The 17,432-nt window shown below is 48.7% G+C and overlaps 1 protein-coding gene across 3 annotated transcripts in view; it reads left to right on the plus strand.

Moving 5' to 3' along the window:
• Positions 1 to 1,120: 1,120 nt before the first annotated feature.
• Positions 1,121 to 17,432, plus strand: part of STX3 (syntaxin 3) — a 284,482-nt gene continuing 268,170 nt past the window's right edge. For 2 of the 3 annotated variants that reach the window (XM_078677102.1, XM_078677203.1), the window contains exon 1: positions 1,128 to 1,331. In XM_078677102.1, coding sequence (XP_078533228.1) covers positions 1,302 to 1,331 — 30 coding nt within the window. In that variant the 5' untranslated portion in view covers positions 1,128 to 1,301. Of the gene's footprint in view, positions 1,332 to 17,432 lie in introns of all 3 variants that reach the window. The other variant, XM_078677140.1, reaches the window with a different exon arrangement.

The following is a 17,432-nucleotide window of genomic DNA, read 5'->3' on the forward strand; positions in this document are numbered from 1 at the left end:
CAGGTGCGCAGCACAGAACTGTCTCTGCCACTGCCCAGGGGAGAGTGGGGGGGCCTTGATAGCTCCCAGAGAGCAGAGCCCCCGTACTTCAACTCAAGTAAGGAAGCAGGGAGGAGCATCCCTCTGCCTCAGGCTGGCGGGCAACTAGGGCCAAATTTGGGGGGGCTGAAGCCCCGTGAGCCCAATGGGTGTTGCGCGCCTGGCTCAGGTATGGGGGCTCTCTCTGTCCTGGCTCAGGTTGGGGGGGGGGGTCTTTTTGCCCTGGTCCTCGTATCAAGAAAGGAGCATCTCTCTCTCTCGGAGCAGGTAACCAGGAAGGATCCTGTCTCTGACCCTCCCAGGTGAGCCGAAACCTGCGCTCAGGCTCCTTATAAATGGTTCCCAGTGAGTGCAGCGCCCCCCTCTGCGGGTGAGGGGGGAGGAGTCTCTCTCTGCCACGGCCCAGGTGTTCGGGTGGTGGTCCTGCCTTCCCCTCTGCCCAGGTGAGCTGCTGAGGTCCCTTCGGGCCCTGTGCCCCGCACAGGTGAGCAGAGATGGGTCCCTTCCCTGTCCTCCGCCCAGGTAAGGTGGGGTGAACCTCTCTCTGCCCCGGCCCAGGTGTGCAAGGAGGAGCTGGGCAGAAAACTGCCCTCCCCTCTGCCCAGGTGAGGAGGCCTCTCTCTACCCCACCCACGGCTGCCCCCGCCCAGGTGAGCAGGAAGGGCCACCCTCTGCCCCCGCCCAGGTGAGCAGGAAGGGCCACCCTCTGCCCCCGCCCAGGTGAGCAGGAAGGGCCCCTCTCAGTCTATCTACTCCTCCCTTGGCCGCCCTGTGCCCCCGCCCAGGTGAGCAGGAAGGGCCCCTCTCAGTCTATCTACTCCTCCCTTGGCCGCCCTGTGCCCCCGCCCAGGTGAGCAGGAGCTCTGCCTTTGCCCCGCCCTGGCCACCCTGTGCCCCCGCCCAGGTGAGCAGCAAGGGCCACACTCTGCCCCCGCCCTGGGCCCCCGCCCAGGTGAGCAGGAAGGAGGCCTCTCTACCCCGCCCAGGTGAGCAGGAGCTCTCCCTTTGCCCCGCCCTGGCCGCCCTGTGCCCCCGCCCAGGTGAGCCGCGGCTCGCCCCCGCCCGCCCTCTGTGCCCGGATTAGGTCCGCCCGGCGCCTGCTCAGTCGAGGATCAGAGGCGGCTCAGAGGGGGAGCCGGAGCCGGACAGGGAGGGAGGAAGGGAGCCCCGAGACAGCGGCCTGGGACGGGAAGGAGCCCCCACACCCCCGGGCAGAGCCGCCGCCACCGCCGGAGCCCCCGGGGAGGGCAGCAGGGGGCGCCATGAAGGACCGGCTGGAGCAGCTCAAGGCGGTGAGTCGAGGCCGCCCCGGCCGCTGGGGCCAGGCTGGAGGGGTGCGAGGGCACAGGGGCGCCCATGAAGTGTCAGCGTGAGAGGGGAGAGTGAAGGGAGTGTGAGAGAGGGGAGTGAAGGGAGTGTGTGAGGGGGAGCGGGGAGCGGGGAGCGGGGGGGGGGGGGAGTGTGAGAGGGGAAAGGAGGAAAAGGGGGGGTCACCCCTGGCTCAAGACTGGAGGGGTGAGAGGTTCGGGAGGGAGAGTCCACAGGGACTTCCATTAAGTGTTAACTTGTGCCGGTGTGAGGGGGGACTGGTAGGGGGTTCCCCCCCCCCGGCCCCTGACTCCAGGGTGAGAGGGGGGTCTTCCAAATCAAGTAGTGTCCATGTTGTGCCGGTGAGGGAGTGTCACTCTCGCCTGTTTCTTTTATTGCTCTCTTCCCCCCCCGCCCCACTGCATATTTATTTACCTTGCTGTATTATTTTCTTTGGTTTGTTTCCTTACTGCCTACTATGTAATGTAATATCCTTCTGCTGTTTATTGTGTATTTGTAAAGCGCTCTGATACTTACGGGTTCAGCTAGCGCTATATGACACTTTTAAAATAAATAAATAAAATGTGTGTGAGGGGGGGGCTGCCGGGTGTGGGGAGTGCTGGGCGAGAAGGAGGGGTTCAGTGTGAGTGACAGAAGGTGTGACGAGTGAGGATTGAAGGAGAGGTCAAAGGTGAGCAGTGACGTGTGGGTGACCGGGAGGCTGGAGAGGGGAGACAGGGGTGAACCTGTCGCACCCCGGGCCAGGGATCTCAAGGGGGAGGGGGTGGGTGAGCGGTGGATGGGGGTGCTAGCAGGAGGGGGGGCACGGACTGGAGAAGTGAGGGGGGCCTGTTTCACACACTGTGGGGCGTTTTGTCATGTCGTTTAAACCTACTGTTCTTATATAAAGCTGCATAGCGCTTCGAAGCATTTATCTATAGTGATCGAGAAAGCCAACACTTTGCAAATGTGAAAATGCAACACAGTAACTTGTAGTTCCAAATACAAAGCATGTGTGTAGCTCGGCGACAGCTGCGGTGGCGGTGGGTGTGCGTGCGTGCGTGTGTGTGTGTGCGTGCAAGTTCAAACCCTTTCAGGGCTGTGGAGCAGCCGAGCACTGGTTTGATAGGTATACCCGCCGCCCAGTCCGGGTCAGAAGACCCCTCTCTTAGCAGGGCACCAGCTCTCTAATGTATGCGGCTTTTTATAGCGCCGAGAGGCGGCGGAGCGCTCTGCAGGCCCCAAAACACTAACCATTAGGACTGTTCCTGTGCTTCCTTGCTCTAGCCAGGTTTGCTCTATATCACATACATGTTAAAAGCAGTCCGGGCACTGACGTGTGCACGGAAACACCTGTAGGCAGCAGAGCGCCGGGATTTTGTTTGAGTGCACACACGTGTCTGCAGCATCGCTCTGACGGTGTGCGTGTACAGGCGGGTCTGCAGCAGTCGATGCACTGTGTGTTTGTGTGCACACAAGTGTCTGCAGCATCGCTCTGATGGTGTGCTGTGCACACACTTGTCTGCAGCAGAGCCCCGGTGCTGTGCGTGCACAGACACGCGTGGAGCACTCCAAGCACTGTGTGAACACACACGCCTGCAGCTGTGAGATCACGTATTGTGTGCAGGCACTTGTGTGCATCAGTCCATGCGCAGCTGTGAGGTCCCGTATTGTGTGTGCACGCACTTGTGTGCATCAGTCCATGCGCAGCTTTGAGGTCACGTATTGTGTGTGCACACACTTGTGTGCATCAGTCCATGCACGGCTTTGAGGTCACGTATTGTGTGTGCACGCACTTGTGTGCATCAGTCCATGCACGGCTTTGAGGTCACGTATTGTGTGTGCACACACTTGTGTGCATCAGTCCATGCACGGCTTTGAGGTCACGTATTGTGTATGCACGTACTTGTGTGCATCAGTCCATGCACAGCTGTGAGGTCATGTATTGTGTGTGCACACACTTGTGTGCATCAGTCCATGCGCGGCTTTGAGGTCACGTATTGTGTGTGCACACACTTGTGTGCATCAGTCCATGCACGGCTTTGAGGTCACGTATTGTGTATGCACGTACTTGTGTGCATCAGTCCATGCACAGCTGTGAGGTCATGTATTGTGTGTGCACACACTTGTGTGCATCAGTCCATGCGCGGCTTTGAGGTCACGTATTGTGTGTGCACACTTGTGTGCATCAGTCCATGCACGGCTTTGAGGTCACGTATTGTGTGTGCACGCACTTGTGTGCATCAGTCCATGCACAGCTGTGAGGTCACGTATTGTGTGCACGCACTTGTGTCCATCAGTCCAAGCACGGATTTGAGGTCACGTATTGTGTGTGTACACGTGTGTGCACCAGTCCATGCACGGATTTGAGGTCACGTATTGTGTGTGCACGCACTCGTGTGCCTCAGTCCATGCAGAGCTTTGAGGTCCCGTATTGTGTGTGCACGCACTCATGTGCCTCAGTCCATGCACAGCTTTGAGGTCCCGTATTGTGTGTGCACGCACTTGTGTGCATCAGTCCATGCTCAGCTTTGAGGTCACGTGTTGTGTGTGTGCACACGTGTGTGCATCAGTCCATGCTCAGCTTTGAGGTCCTGTATTGTGTGTGCACGCACTCGTGTGCCTCAGTCCATGCACAGCTTTGAGGTCCCGTATTGTGTGTGCACGCACTTGTGTGCATCAGTCCATGCTCAGCTTTGAGGTCACGTGTTGTGTGTGCACACGTGTGTGCATCAGTCCATGCACAGCTGTGAGGTCACGTATTGTGTGCACGCACTTGTGTCCATCAGTCCAAGCACGGATTTGAGGTCACGTATTGTGTGTGTACACGTGTGTGCACCAGTCCATGCACGGATTTGAGGTCACGTATTGTGTGTGCACGCACTCGTGTGCCTCAGTCTATGCACAGCTTTGAGGTCCCGTATTGTGTGTGCACGCACTCGTGTGCCTCAGTCCATGCACAGCTTTGAGGTCCCGTATTGTGTGTGCACGCACTTGTGTGCATCAGTCCATGCTCAGCTTTGAGGTCACGGGTTGTGTGTGCACACGTGTGTGCATCAGTCCATGCTCAGCTTTGAGGTCCCGTATTGTGTGTGCACGCACTCGTGTGCCTCAGTCCATGCACAGCTTTGAGGTCCCGTATTGTGTGTGCACGCACTCGTGTGCCTCAGTCCATGCACAGCTTTGAGGTCACGTATTGTGTGTGCACGCACTTGTGTGCATCAGTCCATGCTCAGCTTTGAGGTCACGTGTTGTGTGTGCACACGTGTGTGCATCAGTCCATGCTCAGCTTTGAGGTCCCGTATTGTGTGTGCACGCACTCGTGTGCCTCAGTCCATGCACAGCTTTGAGGTCCCGTATTGTGTGTGCACGCACTTGTGTGCATCAGTCCATGCTCAGCTTTGAGGTCACGTGTTGTGTGTGCACACGTGTGTGCATCAGTCCATGCACAGCTGTGAGGTCACGTATTGTGTGTGCACGCACTTGTGTGCAGTAGTCCAGACTGTGCACTCTCGGCCGCTCCCACCAGGCCCCCTTCAGCAGTCACAGACGGTCTCTGCCTGGTCTATGGAGCTGGAGGCACAGACGGGGGATTATCTCGGGTGGAGGGGGGCAGGGGGGGGGGGGGGCTGCTCTGAGCCGATCAAACCCCGGCCCATCTGCGCATCTCCGAGGGGGGCTGGGCCGGAGGAAGGACAAGATGGAGGCGGCTCTGGGGGACGAGCAGGAGGGAAGGAGTGAGAGGGGGCGGAGGGCGTGACAGGGCACCCACTGGGGGTTGTATTGGAATTGCATTTATATAGCGCTTACTACCCCTGACGAAGTGTCAAAGCGCTTTTTCGGCGAGTAGCACGCTACTCCGGAACCCATAGAGGATTAGTGTTGATAGTTTGATCGTAGTTGGTGGTATCGGTTCTAGGTACTGGCACCACACAGGAAAGTCCACCCATGTTGTTCAAAGTAGGTAGATCTTGGGACGGTTCTATAAGGAGAAGAGAACCACTCTCCCTCTTCTAAAGTTGGCAAGGGCCACACATAACTTGTAAACTCCTTAGCACACGTTTGTTAGTTCAAATGATAAACATGTATTTCACCATACAACGAAAATACCTTTCAATAAACAGGTCCTTATTATTCAAGGTATTCTTTGATGTAGTTTTTATTTCAGGAGACGTCACAGCCAACACGTGTTTCGTCGTTATGGGAATGTAACCCACGACTTTCTCAAGGCTGTTAGGTAAAGAAAATTGAGCATTGTAACTTGTAGGTCCAATGAGAGAACGGCCCGGGACCAGGGTTCGATTCCCGACGCGGCAAGGTCGTGGACCAGGGTCAGCGGGCTCGATAATTCTCGCCTCGGTGCCTACTCCAGTCAGAAACCACACTCTGCAACTCTGGGCATCAGCTTGCCTCATCTTCACAACGGCCCCCCCAGACCGCCGGGGATGCTTGGTCGCACCTTAGAGATACCCATTAGGGACCATCTCTCAGGGTGAGCCAGGATGGGTTCCCCAGCGGTCGAAGCGTAGAGATACTCCTCCGGGAGTCGATTCCTAGCGCTATATAAACCCGCAATTAAATTAAATTAAAATTAAATGAACATATCGCATTGCAAACTTTTATAAGCATTATGTTACTGTTATTTAAAGACGTATTTGCATTGTTACTGAGATATGGTGGTGTTCAACATAGTACATTTTCAATATAAAGTTCATTAACTGTTTGTTGTTAACAATGCATTTTTTTGAAAAACATACAGCTCGTGATTAACATGGCGGCTTCTGTAAAAACAGAAGGTCTATGGCCCATTTCAAACAAATATGGAGAACTTGGGCTAAACATTGACCACGAGCTTCATTATTTCCTAGGCACATAACACACTCTAGAGATGGGAGATATTGAATCATAGGAGCTTATGAATGCCCATTTAATAACTAAAAAGTATCCATAAATGGGTAACTGGAAAATGTGAACCAAATATTTTAAATGTTTGAATATGCCTATACTGTGTGTTTTTCACATGATGATATAGTCACTTAATGACTCATAAATATGTTCTGTCCCAGTTTTGAGTGGAGAAACCATATTTTGATATATTTTGCCAAATTAGAAGTAAACGTAGGATTCCACGAGGATTTGCATGGAAAATCCCAGACTACCACAGAAATTTCTCGATTTAAAAACCAACACATGACCTCACAAAAATAGACTTAATTAAACATCGTCTTTATATGTCACGAACTACACTGCCACTTAGGAGCACTATCTAATCACCCTAACCTAATAAACATAGTCCACTGTATAACCATGGACCTGTTTATTGAAATGTATTTTTGTTCTATGGTGAAATACATGTATATCATTTGAACTAACAAACGTGTGCTAAGGAGTTTACGAGGATTAGTGTTGAATTAGTATAGTGAAACATGAGTCATTTGAGTGGTGGATATGTCAGTCTGTTATTTGCATGAGAAGGATAGTGGAGGGATAGAAGAGGGGGGAAAGATTTGCATTTATATAGTGCTTTCCAACCTTGTTGAGGTGTTGAAGCGCTTCCTTTGATGAGTAGCACGCTACTTCGGAACCCAGAAAGGATTAGTGGTGAGTTAGTACAGTGAAAATATGAAAGTAATTTGAGTGGCGTGTATGTTAGTCAGTTATTTGGATTGAGAAGGATAGCGAAGACAGAAGGGTTTGCATTTATATAGCTCTTGCTACCCCTGATGGGGGATGAAGTGCTTTTTTTCAGCGAGTAGCACGCTACTCTGGCACCCGTTCAATGTTAATGGTGAATTAGTATAGGGAAATGTGAAAGTAATTTGAGTGGTGGATATAGTCCGTTATTTGGATTGAGAAGGATAGTGGAGGGATAGAAGAGGGAAAAAGGTTTGCATTTATATTGTGCTTGCTACCCTTGATGGGGTATTGAAGCGTTTTTTCGGCGAGTAGCACGCTACTCCGGAACCCATAAAGGATTAGTGTTGAATTAGTATAGTGGAATATGAAACTAATTTAAGTGGTGGATATGTTAGTCAGTTATTTGGAGAAAGAGAGAGAGAAAGAGGGAGAAAAACACACACACAACTACTGGGGAAGGAGTGAGGGGGGGGGACGAGTGGCTGCAGGTTCGAGGGACGGATGTACGACTGCAGTCGCACAAACAGGGAGGTAGAAAGTGACCAGTGGTGAGTGGCGGCTGGTAGGAGGGATGGATACAGGGGTCCAGGGATAGTGCGGTTTTGAGGGACATGAACGTGGGAGTAAGTCGTGGTGGGGTAGGTTGGGGACGAGGGGGATGACGGGGAGATTTGACTGAAGAGAAACAATTATGAATGAGTGTGGGGGGGGGGCATTTAGGCCAGTATTTGTCATATATGTCAAGATACTGAGATGTGATGGTGAGAGCAGTGAGAGACAGAGGGGGGTGCATGAGAGCTGGGGACAGAGCAGGTAGGACAGGGGACGGCACCCAGGCTGGCCCCTGATATTTTGAGACCAGGGCAAGAAAGAGACCAGAGAAAGTTTGCAGCCAGTGCTTAATTTGAGCCGGTGCTTTCCTGTGCTCGGCACCTGCACGCAATCCTCAACACCAGCGCTTGCGACAGTCTGCCAAAAGGTGGCGCTGTCTGGCTTATTTAGAGATGACCACAACAGTCCATTATTAATTCAATATACATTAAAAATGACTATTACCTTCCGCCTTGGCCAAACGTTTTAGCTTTGGGGGCCTGAATTGTCCCACGTGTAGCAGTGTGATGGTTAGTAGTTGTGTTGTTGCTGTCATTGACAGCATGGGAGGGGCGATGTGTGGTGTGAGTTGCAGTGGACTCTTGACCAGAAAATTTTTGTTTAATACAAATTAGGCACTGCTTAAAGGGTCCCAACAGGCAGACCTGGGTGGACACTGGGATTCCCGCCCCACGGCCTCGGATACAATCTTATTTTCCTTCCCTGTGACCCTTCAGCGTAAAGATGCCGCATTTCCTCTTCATCCGGCCGGGAACAGGAAGGACAGGTCTTATGACTCGCCCCGTCCACCCCCTTCTTGCTCTAATTTCGGTTCCATGTCTTCAGGACAACCCAGTCCACTTCCTTCTTCCCTTTTTACAATCCACTGTAGCCCAGAAGGTTATTCTAGTTGATGCAGTAGAGGCATTATAAACTGGGCTAGTGGTTTTAGTTTTTTTTGTTTTTTTTAAACTTTTCCGTCTGTATTTATCCATATTTATTTTATGTTTTGGATATAAATATAGTTGTAATACTGTACATTTCCATATTTACTTAAATGATAGACAAGCACTCATACTTTGATTTCTGTCGTATTTTAGCTATTTAAGTTGCCAAATATTACATAGCAGTCCATCCACTGGCTAATATTAGCATTATACCAGAAATGTATGTTGATACATGCAGTTATTTAAAGAAATGTCATCCTGTTTTTTAATTTCCCGTGCTGTCCATCTGCTCAGCTGTTGGGCTATAATTCATGACAGACAGCACGAAGAGTAACTTAAAAGAACCGTATTTTCTGTTTTTATCCACTTTTAAAAATAAATGCAGACAGACGACACATTGTTTTCTGCCTGTATTGATCTGTAAAAATCCGTGAAAACGGAGAGCCTTAATTATAAAGACCACAGCTACCAGAGTGCACTGTGTTGTGACATGAAAGCTCAGGACTGGAATGGCGTGGTGGCAGGGAGTTCCCTGGTGGACTTAGAGGGGCCTCCTGCCTTCTAGAGCTACTGCCCGTGTGAGGCTTAGAGGGTTCTGCCCGGTCTAGTCCAGCTTTGGACTCTCGCTTTACCCACCCTGCCCTTCCACTTCCCCATGTATTGACCACTCTTCCATTGTGTCTGTCTCATGGGTTCCTTGCCCTCATGACCCTCCTGGTTCTGAGAGGACTTCCTGTTCGCCACTTAAAGTGATGGTCCCCGTACTCATAGGGTTTGGGGGGACACCTGGTGTTCTAGGGTCATCTACCCCATAGGTTCATCTAGGCACAGTCAGGGTCCTAACTTCATCACGAACTATCCTGGGCGTAGTCTAACCGCAGACGGCCACCACCACCGAACCCACATCCACAGAGCACCCCAACATTCAAACATCGCTAACTATCCTAGGCTTAGTCTAACCGTAGACCAATACTCCCTCCGAACCCACATCCACAGGAAACCCCAACATTCAGACATCACTAACTATCCTGGGCGTAGTCTAACCGTAGACGGCCACCACCACCGAACCCACATCCACAGGGAACCCCAACATTCAGACATCACTTACTATCCTGGGCGTAGTCTAACTGTAGACGGCCACCACCACCGAACCCACATCCACAGAGCACCCCAACATTCAAACAGCACTAACTATCCACGGCGTAGTCTAACCGTAGACCAATACCCCCTCCGAACCCACATCCACAGGAAACCCCAACATTCAGACATCACTTACTATCCTGGGCGTAGTCTAACTGTAGACGGCCACCACCACCGAACCCACATCCACAGAGCACCCCAACATTCAAACAGCACTAACTATCCTGGGCGTAGTCTAACTGTAGACGGCCACCACCACCGAACCCACATCCACAGAGCACCCCAACATTCAAACAGCACTAACTATCCACGGCGTAGTCTAACCGTAGACGGCCACCACCACCGAACCCACATCCACAGAGAACCCCAACATTCAAACATCACTAACTATCCTGGGCGTAGTCTAACCGTAGACGGCCACCACCACTGAACCCACATCCACAGAGCACCCCAACATTCAAACATCGCTAACTATCCTAGGCTTAGTCTAACCGTAGACGGCCACCACCACCGAACCCACATCCACAGAGAACCCCAACATTCAAACATCACTAACTATCCTGGGCGTAGTCTAACCGTAGACGGCCACCACCACTGAACCCACATCCACAGAGCACCCCAACATTCAAACAGCACTAACTATCCACGGCGTAGTCTAACCGTAGACGGCCACCACCACCGAACCCACATCCATAGGGAACCCCAACATTCAAACATCACTAACAATCCTAGGTGTAGTCTAACCGTAGACAGACGCCACGGAAGACCTTTGGGGGCAAATTCACAACCACATTCAAGAACGGTTTCTTGCAAGCAGTAGCAGAGCAGGTCTTCGGCGGGAGTGATCCATTGAAAACTGGAACATAAAAGTGGCTTCCTGGCTGTTGCAAGTTGTATGTTTCTGCTGCAGGCGTCAAAGGGGCTTCTTTTTGGTATAATTCCATTCAGCAGTTTTTGCGATAGCCCTCCCTATAGAAGTCTATGGAAAATGCATGTCTTGTTTGTGTTTTGGGACCCCCTTTTTTTTTTTTCTCCGCCCCCACTTGACAGATCACCCTCAAACTTTCCATGGACATAATAGTCAAAAAAGAGCACCTTTTGGAAAGTTTTATGAAGAGTTGTTAAATGGTGCCAAAGTTATTACCAAAACATAAAAGGCATTTCCTATAGTAATGCTGACGTAACTATAGGTTCTGAGAGGACCTGCTGGCCGAGTATCACCTGAAAGTAGAGGCTGCTATGATTCTGGGGGTACTAGCTTGGAATCTGCTCCACCGAAGCATACCGGGTCCGCTTCCCATCGCCCTCCTCAAGAATATCATGCCATGTGTATCTAAGAACTCGGAATACAGCCCAGAGCGGCATTTATTCAGAAATCAAGCCAGAACAGGGGATTAAGGCTACTTTGCCCGCACTGGTAACAAAATCCCTATGGTGTGCGTGTGTATAGGTGCAGGTGGTCTGGGATACAATCCCCTAGATCCCAATATTAGAAAACAAGAAACTTGTTTTACAAATCAAAATACCCAAAGTGACCCCGCACACTTCAACAATTGTTGTTACAGTATCAATAATGTTGTACATATTGTTCCATTGTCTTTCCAAACATTCTCCCAAGAATTCCAAAGTCAGATTTCTTCAGTAGACAAATTCTTTATTCACAAGAGATACTTAAAACCAATAGCCAACACGTTTCGTCCGTGACCGGACTTCTTCGGGGCTTGTTTAGAATTCTCTATTTAATAAAGCTTCACAGTGGTCTTCTAGCTTGAGACTTGAGTATTTTCAAAAAATCACTGAGTTATCACAATTCCAAGGTGTACCAAGTTTCCCTTATTTTATGAAGAATTACATTTTGTAAAAGCCGCGAACAAAGTGTCGGCGTCTCGTAAGTCATGCGGTCGTCTGGTTTATTCAGTATGGCCTCTTCTGGCCATGTGGGGGCGGCCCCAATAACCCATATTTTGTGGGATATTGGAAGGCCGCCCTGACTCTAGGCACTAACAGGGCTACTCTGGAGGGGTCTTCTTGTTGGAGACCACCTCAGCAAGTGGCCCTCCTGGCTCCGATCACTCGCCACCTAGCGATATGGACTCATTATCCCAGGATATCTAGATCAGGCCTTGGTCTCTCTGCTTGGACACTCCATGCTCGTTTATCTTCTCCACAGGATAGGGGGACGAAGTGTTAGAAATTAGACTCTAACTTCTGGAGGCCTTCTTGCGATGGTCACTGCTTGTCGTGGTCTATTCATGTTTGCGCTTCCATTCGGGGGTTCCTGTCCGATCCTTGGCTTCTGAGTGATTGCGTTTGTTGTCTTGTTTGACGATCCTCCGAGCTGCGACTCTTACGTGCTCTGCGGGTTTTGTCGTGTTTTTGTCTTTTCTTCTCCATGGAGATTTGTCTTGACGTTGGGCCTTCCTGGAGGTCCATGTAGGCATTGGCTGCCCCTGGATACGGCGTGGAAACCTTGTCTGGCCGGAGCCCTCCCAGACCTCTGTGGAGGCCTTTTCTGGATCTTGCCCACTCCGGATTTGCCAATCTTCCTTCAAGACTCAATAGACCTTCGTGAATTTATCGGCGCTCTGTGGCACCCTTGTTGGCCCTCGGACCACCACCAAACTATGCTCTATGGAAGCTTCCTTGTCCATCAGCGCCTGGTCCGAGCCTCTCCCTCGCTCTACGGAGGCTTCCTCTGGCTTGGGGCCTCCTCAGAGCTGTGATTGTTGATGGTGGCTTCTTCTGGCCCATGCCTTCCCATGTCTGTGATGATCTACTCGGCCCTCTGCAAAGGTTTTGCCTCTTGTGAATGAAGCATAAAGCCATAGACTTAATCAGTACTATGCCTTTTAGATGTTTTTTCTGGATCCTGGTCCCCCTACAGCCAGTATTCGCCACGCATGTCTGTGGAGCACTCTCGTAGGGGTCTCCAGACACACTCTGGAGACCTTCTGTGTCTTGCGGCTGTCCGAGAGCTCCGCGTAGACCTTTTCTGGCTCTCGGCCTTCCTAGTCTTGACCTTCCTTGTGATCCTCTGCACCGGTCTCATTTCACCATGAGCTTCATTGGAGCTCTGGGGCACCTTGGTCTTTCTCTGGACCTCTGCGGAGATTTCCTTCACTGACTAGTCCTCGTCCGCCACCCCCTCACCCTGGCTTCCATAGAGCGGTCAATCTCCAGAAACATCTGGCTAGGAACTGGGCTACACAAGACCTCTCTGGATGCCTCGCTAACCCTCGACTGTCCTCAAACATCTGTAAATTACAGGGTCAGTGAAAGCACATCTGTCCTCCTCCACCAGGTGCACTTTCTACTGAAAAGACACTTCTTGTTTTCCTGATAACTGACCCTTTTTGATGAATTTACACCTATTTTGGCACTTGCTAAGCATACTGAACTAAGGTCATTGTGCCATGTCCTGCAGATCCGCCAGGTGACAAAAAAATGAAAGGAAGGGGTTAAAAAAAAGTCTCTGCCCTTCAAGCGCCCACAGACAATGTTGCTGTCGCTGTGACAAAAATAAGATTTATACCAGCGCTGGAATAAAAGTAGCTCTTTATTCTGAGAGTGTGCTTTTTGTTATTTGATGTAAACCTTTTCAGCAGTTTTTGAGTTATTCTGGGCCAGGCTTGTAGATATTGTTGGTAGAATTTGCAAATCTCAGGTTTTCTGTCTTCTGTCAGTCACTTTTGAATTTCAGTCACTATCAGAAATGGAGGGTTTATGAAACTATCCCATTTTCGAAAAAGTTAATTTATTTTATTGATGTTCATAGAACACACAAAAAGGCTCAACACATGTTTCACATCTGCCCTGCCTCTGAGGCGTAGATGGACGCTACCTGGCACTCTGCCATTAAACCACTACAGGGATTGAAGAAAATTACATTTTTTTCACCGGGTTTGAAACCAATTCCATTCCAATGGATTTCCACATGAAACATACTCTGCAGAAATTCGGCTCCAATGAAGCAGTATAATAGTCGTGAAAAACAGGGTGACGTTTTCATGTGTTTTGTAACTTTCAAGAAAATAAATTTAACTTTTTTAAAAATTGGACTGTCTCGTGAACCCTTATTTCTGTTAATGACTTCAAATATGTACCAGGTTGGAGACACCTACTAAAGGAGGGTTGTGGAAAGTGATGAATTGCCCCATTGTGAAATATTTGAATTTTACTTGAGATGTGACCGGCTGAATAAAAAAGTAGAAGTATTATTTTCTCCTATCTTAGAATGTGAAAATTTTGTACCACAGTAAAAAGTTTCAGACATGATACATGGTTATTCGTCCCCGAATGAGGTAGATCTATACATGGTAGTGTGCTGATAGCGCAAATGCATTTAGCCAACGTTTTTGATTCTCAGAAATTCAAGAGCCCGCTGCAGCCATTTTGTATTCAGAAAAGTAGGCTTCATTTTGCTGAAATAAAAAAATTAAGCACTTCATGTTGCCAGAGCAAAAAATAGCTTTACATACATAGAGGGTACCCGAAGAGAGGCCTAGAACAATCATTGGTTGAACATATACAGCCCAAGCCAGTTTTGGGGTTGAGACTACAAGAGCAACCGCGTTCGCACGTGAGAATCTTGTATTCAGTAATGCGCTTGGAACCAAACCGTAGCTTACCATTCGTTGGCATCACTGTCAATCTTCTTTGCTGCCTTCTCATTGGGCGGAGCGTGCCATTCGTCACTTCCTATTCTTGCTATTGCACAAGGACCAAGTACTGATTCATTGGCTTTGATTCGTGCCCCTCCTCTGGCTATCTGCTGCTCGCACTGGAATCCAGGTACTGTTCTCTTCTATGACTGGTCAACGCTGGCTGCGTCATAGCTCATCTTTTCTATATACCTTATTTAATTTCTCTCCACCCCTCCCTGTTTCTTCTCACCTTTACCAACCAGTCTTTTTTTTTTCTTTTTATTTAAGTTATGCCCACCCCACTCCCTGTTTTTTCTCCCCCCGCCCATCTGCCCCGTCTCTACAATCTCTATCTAAAAAGTGCAATGAAGCAGCCAGATCTGGCTACTTTATAGAGCATTTTAAAATCATCCTGTTATCCACATCCCCACCCAATTGCCAAGCTAATAGTTCATCCATGGGCGAGACCTATTGGCTTTGCCAATATTTACTTCGATAACTAGCTAGCAAATTCTCCAAAATGTGCAAGGTTAGCTTCTATTATTTTTAAATGGTGCATTTCAGAATTGGAGACAGTCTTAATCCGGGTGACCTCCTCTGTTTTCATTTTTCTTCTACGATGTCTTGCACCCTAGTTTAACCTCTACTTCCAGTGCCCGTATTCGAAGCCCACTAACTCCATAGCACACCCCTATCTGCCTCATTTATAGGGTGTTGCCCACTTTTTAATGATCCTCCCCGTCAAAAAGGTAATTTGCCTCCATAAACTGCAGTGGGGTCCCGACTTTAGAAAACTGCGGCCTATGATACACTGACTATGTCACAGGTCTGCTGGCGGTCTTTACCCCACATGAGTCCTAAATGATTATAAGAAAGGCAGTGTAAGGTCAAAGATGTTTGTGTCACGTGTACAGTAATCATTGAACCGCGTCTGCAGCATCCGTCTTCCTGACCCGTTTATCCTTTCACCCAGTCATCCATTCTGTGGATGATTAAACTTTCTCCTGGACCTCTCTGGCATTTCTCGAAGTCTACGTCGAAAGTTTACTGGTTTACAAGACTGGGATTTCATTGAAATGTGCACCACTGGGCAGCCTTTGGGCCCTGGTCTTTGTTACATGAAACTAAACAAATCTAGTTGAAAACTATTAATGAAACTTTGAATGGCTGTTCTCGTTCCTTAAGGTTATAAAAACCTTTCTTTCCAGGTTACTTCACCAGCATGTGTGTGAGGCTCGTCCCTCCCTGTGATCGTGGAATGCCCAAGACGTGCCTTACCACCCCCACCAGAGCTTGGCAAGGGGTCAGACGTTTCGGAGGCGGTGACACCTTACTGCTCAATTTGCAGCATTACTGCATTTACTCTTCATTATTTTTGGAATCTAGTTTTTTGTATTATTTTGATTCTTTGCCCAAGTTTATTCAGCAGTACTTAGAGGATTATCATCTATATTTTTCTATTCTTAGAGTTTGTTGTTTTCTTTTTCGCACACTAGCAGGTTCCATCTGGAGTTGGGGTGTGCCTCAATGCATTTCCTAGATCAACCTATCAACTGTGATGGAGCGAAACACATGTCGCGGTCACAACTCCAAGGCCCTGTCTGTAAACACAGAATGAGACTTTGATACTCTATGGCTTCTTTCTATATAAAACATATATATATATTTAGTAGTGATGTGCTTTCTTTCAAACACCAGGCGGCTGTCTTTTCATCAGCGTAATAGTTATTCTTTAGCACAACTAGTGTAATCTGTTTCACTGGTATCACAAGACTGGGCTGGAAGTTACAAAAAGTTCTCACCTCCTGCCCACTTTTGAGGGTTCTTCCATGTCTGTGCATCATTGTGTAGCGCACACTGCCATGAGCATGGCAGGCTAATAATGTTGCGTGTGAATCGATGCTAAACTAGGGTTTCATGTTTCAAAGGCTGACAGGATATGTGAGTATCTCAAACCGGCCTGTGGGACTCTGCCCCACACTCCAATCTACTTCAGGGCATTCTTCGCTCACGATAATGCTCCGCGTCATAAAGGGCACACCATTTAAATAGCACTTTCAAAACGTATACATTTAAAAGTCCAAACCTTGTTTAGATAAAGATAAAGCTTCTTATGTATAGAATTCTATAAAAATTGGACAAGGAAATCACAAGTTGTCCATCATCAAAAGTGGCCTCTGACAAATAAAGGACCCCTCGAGACCAGGGTAATTGGGTTAAAGAATTTTTTCAAAGCTGATCCAGCACACAAAATAGTATAGTGAAGATCTGTATAATAACCATCTCAGTTCATAAATCAAAGAAAATGGAAAATCAATTCAGTAGCAGAATCTTGAGAAGGCACCATAAAAAACGAGGTAATATACAGGATAGGTGCAATTGTCCTTAAAACCCCTTTTCCCATCGTTCTGTTCTCTAATTGGGTTAAAGAAGTCTGGTCTAAGTGTTCGCAAACTGGGTTCAGATGGTGCTTGTTTGCAGTACTTTAATCTCCTAGAAAGATTTGTGCCGCCTTCCGACTTACTTGGCTTTGTGGCTGCAAAATCAGTTTTATGTTTGAATTAGTACACATTGGCACGTGCCCGGTGCTATGCCAGCTGCGTAACCTGGGAACATTTAGGAACTTTTCAACAGTTCTGAGGATGTTTGGCATTGGTTTTGATAAGTAAATGGGTGTCTTCTGTTTCCCTTTCTTTTCATCTGCCTACTTAGGACGGTAAACATAGTTTACAACAATGTTTACACATCGCATGCCATTACAATATGGTCATTACAACGGCCGCGTCGTTACATCGCATGCCATTACAAGGCAAGCCGTTACGACTTGCTGTAGGGGCAGAAGGTGGATTTCAAATCCAACACCTCCCTAGTGTCTGCACAGACGGGAGTTGGAATAGTAAATTATACTATTCCAACATCCAGCGCCCCCGCCCACAGCAGGTCTTTGTAATGATTTGCGTTGTAATTGTCTGCGATGTAACAACACAGTTGTTGTAATGACTGCGCTGTAATGACATGCGTTTTAAATGCATGCGGTATAATCTGGCCTATTCCTTTGGGGTACATTGAGCTCTTCATCTGCTTGCTTTGGGGTACATTAGACTCTTTTCATTTGCTTCCTTTGGGG

Source organism: Lissotriton helveticus, chromosome 1_1, assembly GCF_964261635.1.
Source record: "Lissotriton helveticus chromosome 1_1, aLisHel1.1, whole genome shotgun sequence".
NCBI lineage: Eukaryota > Metazoa > Chordata > Amphibia > Caudata > Salamandridae > Lissotriton > Lissotriton helveticus.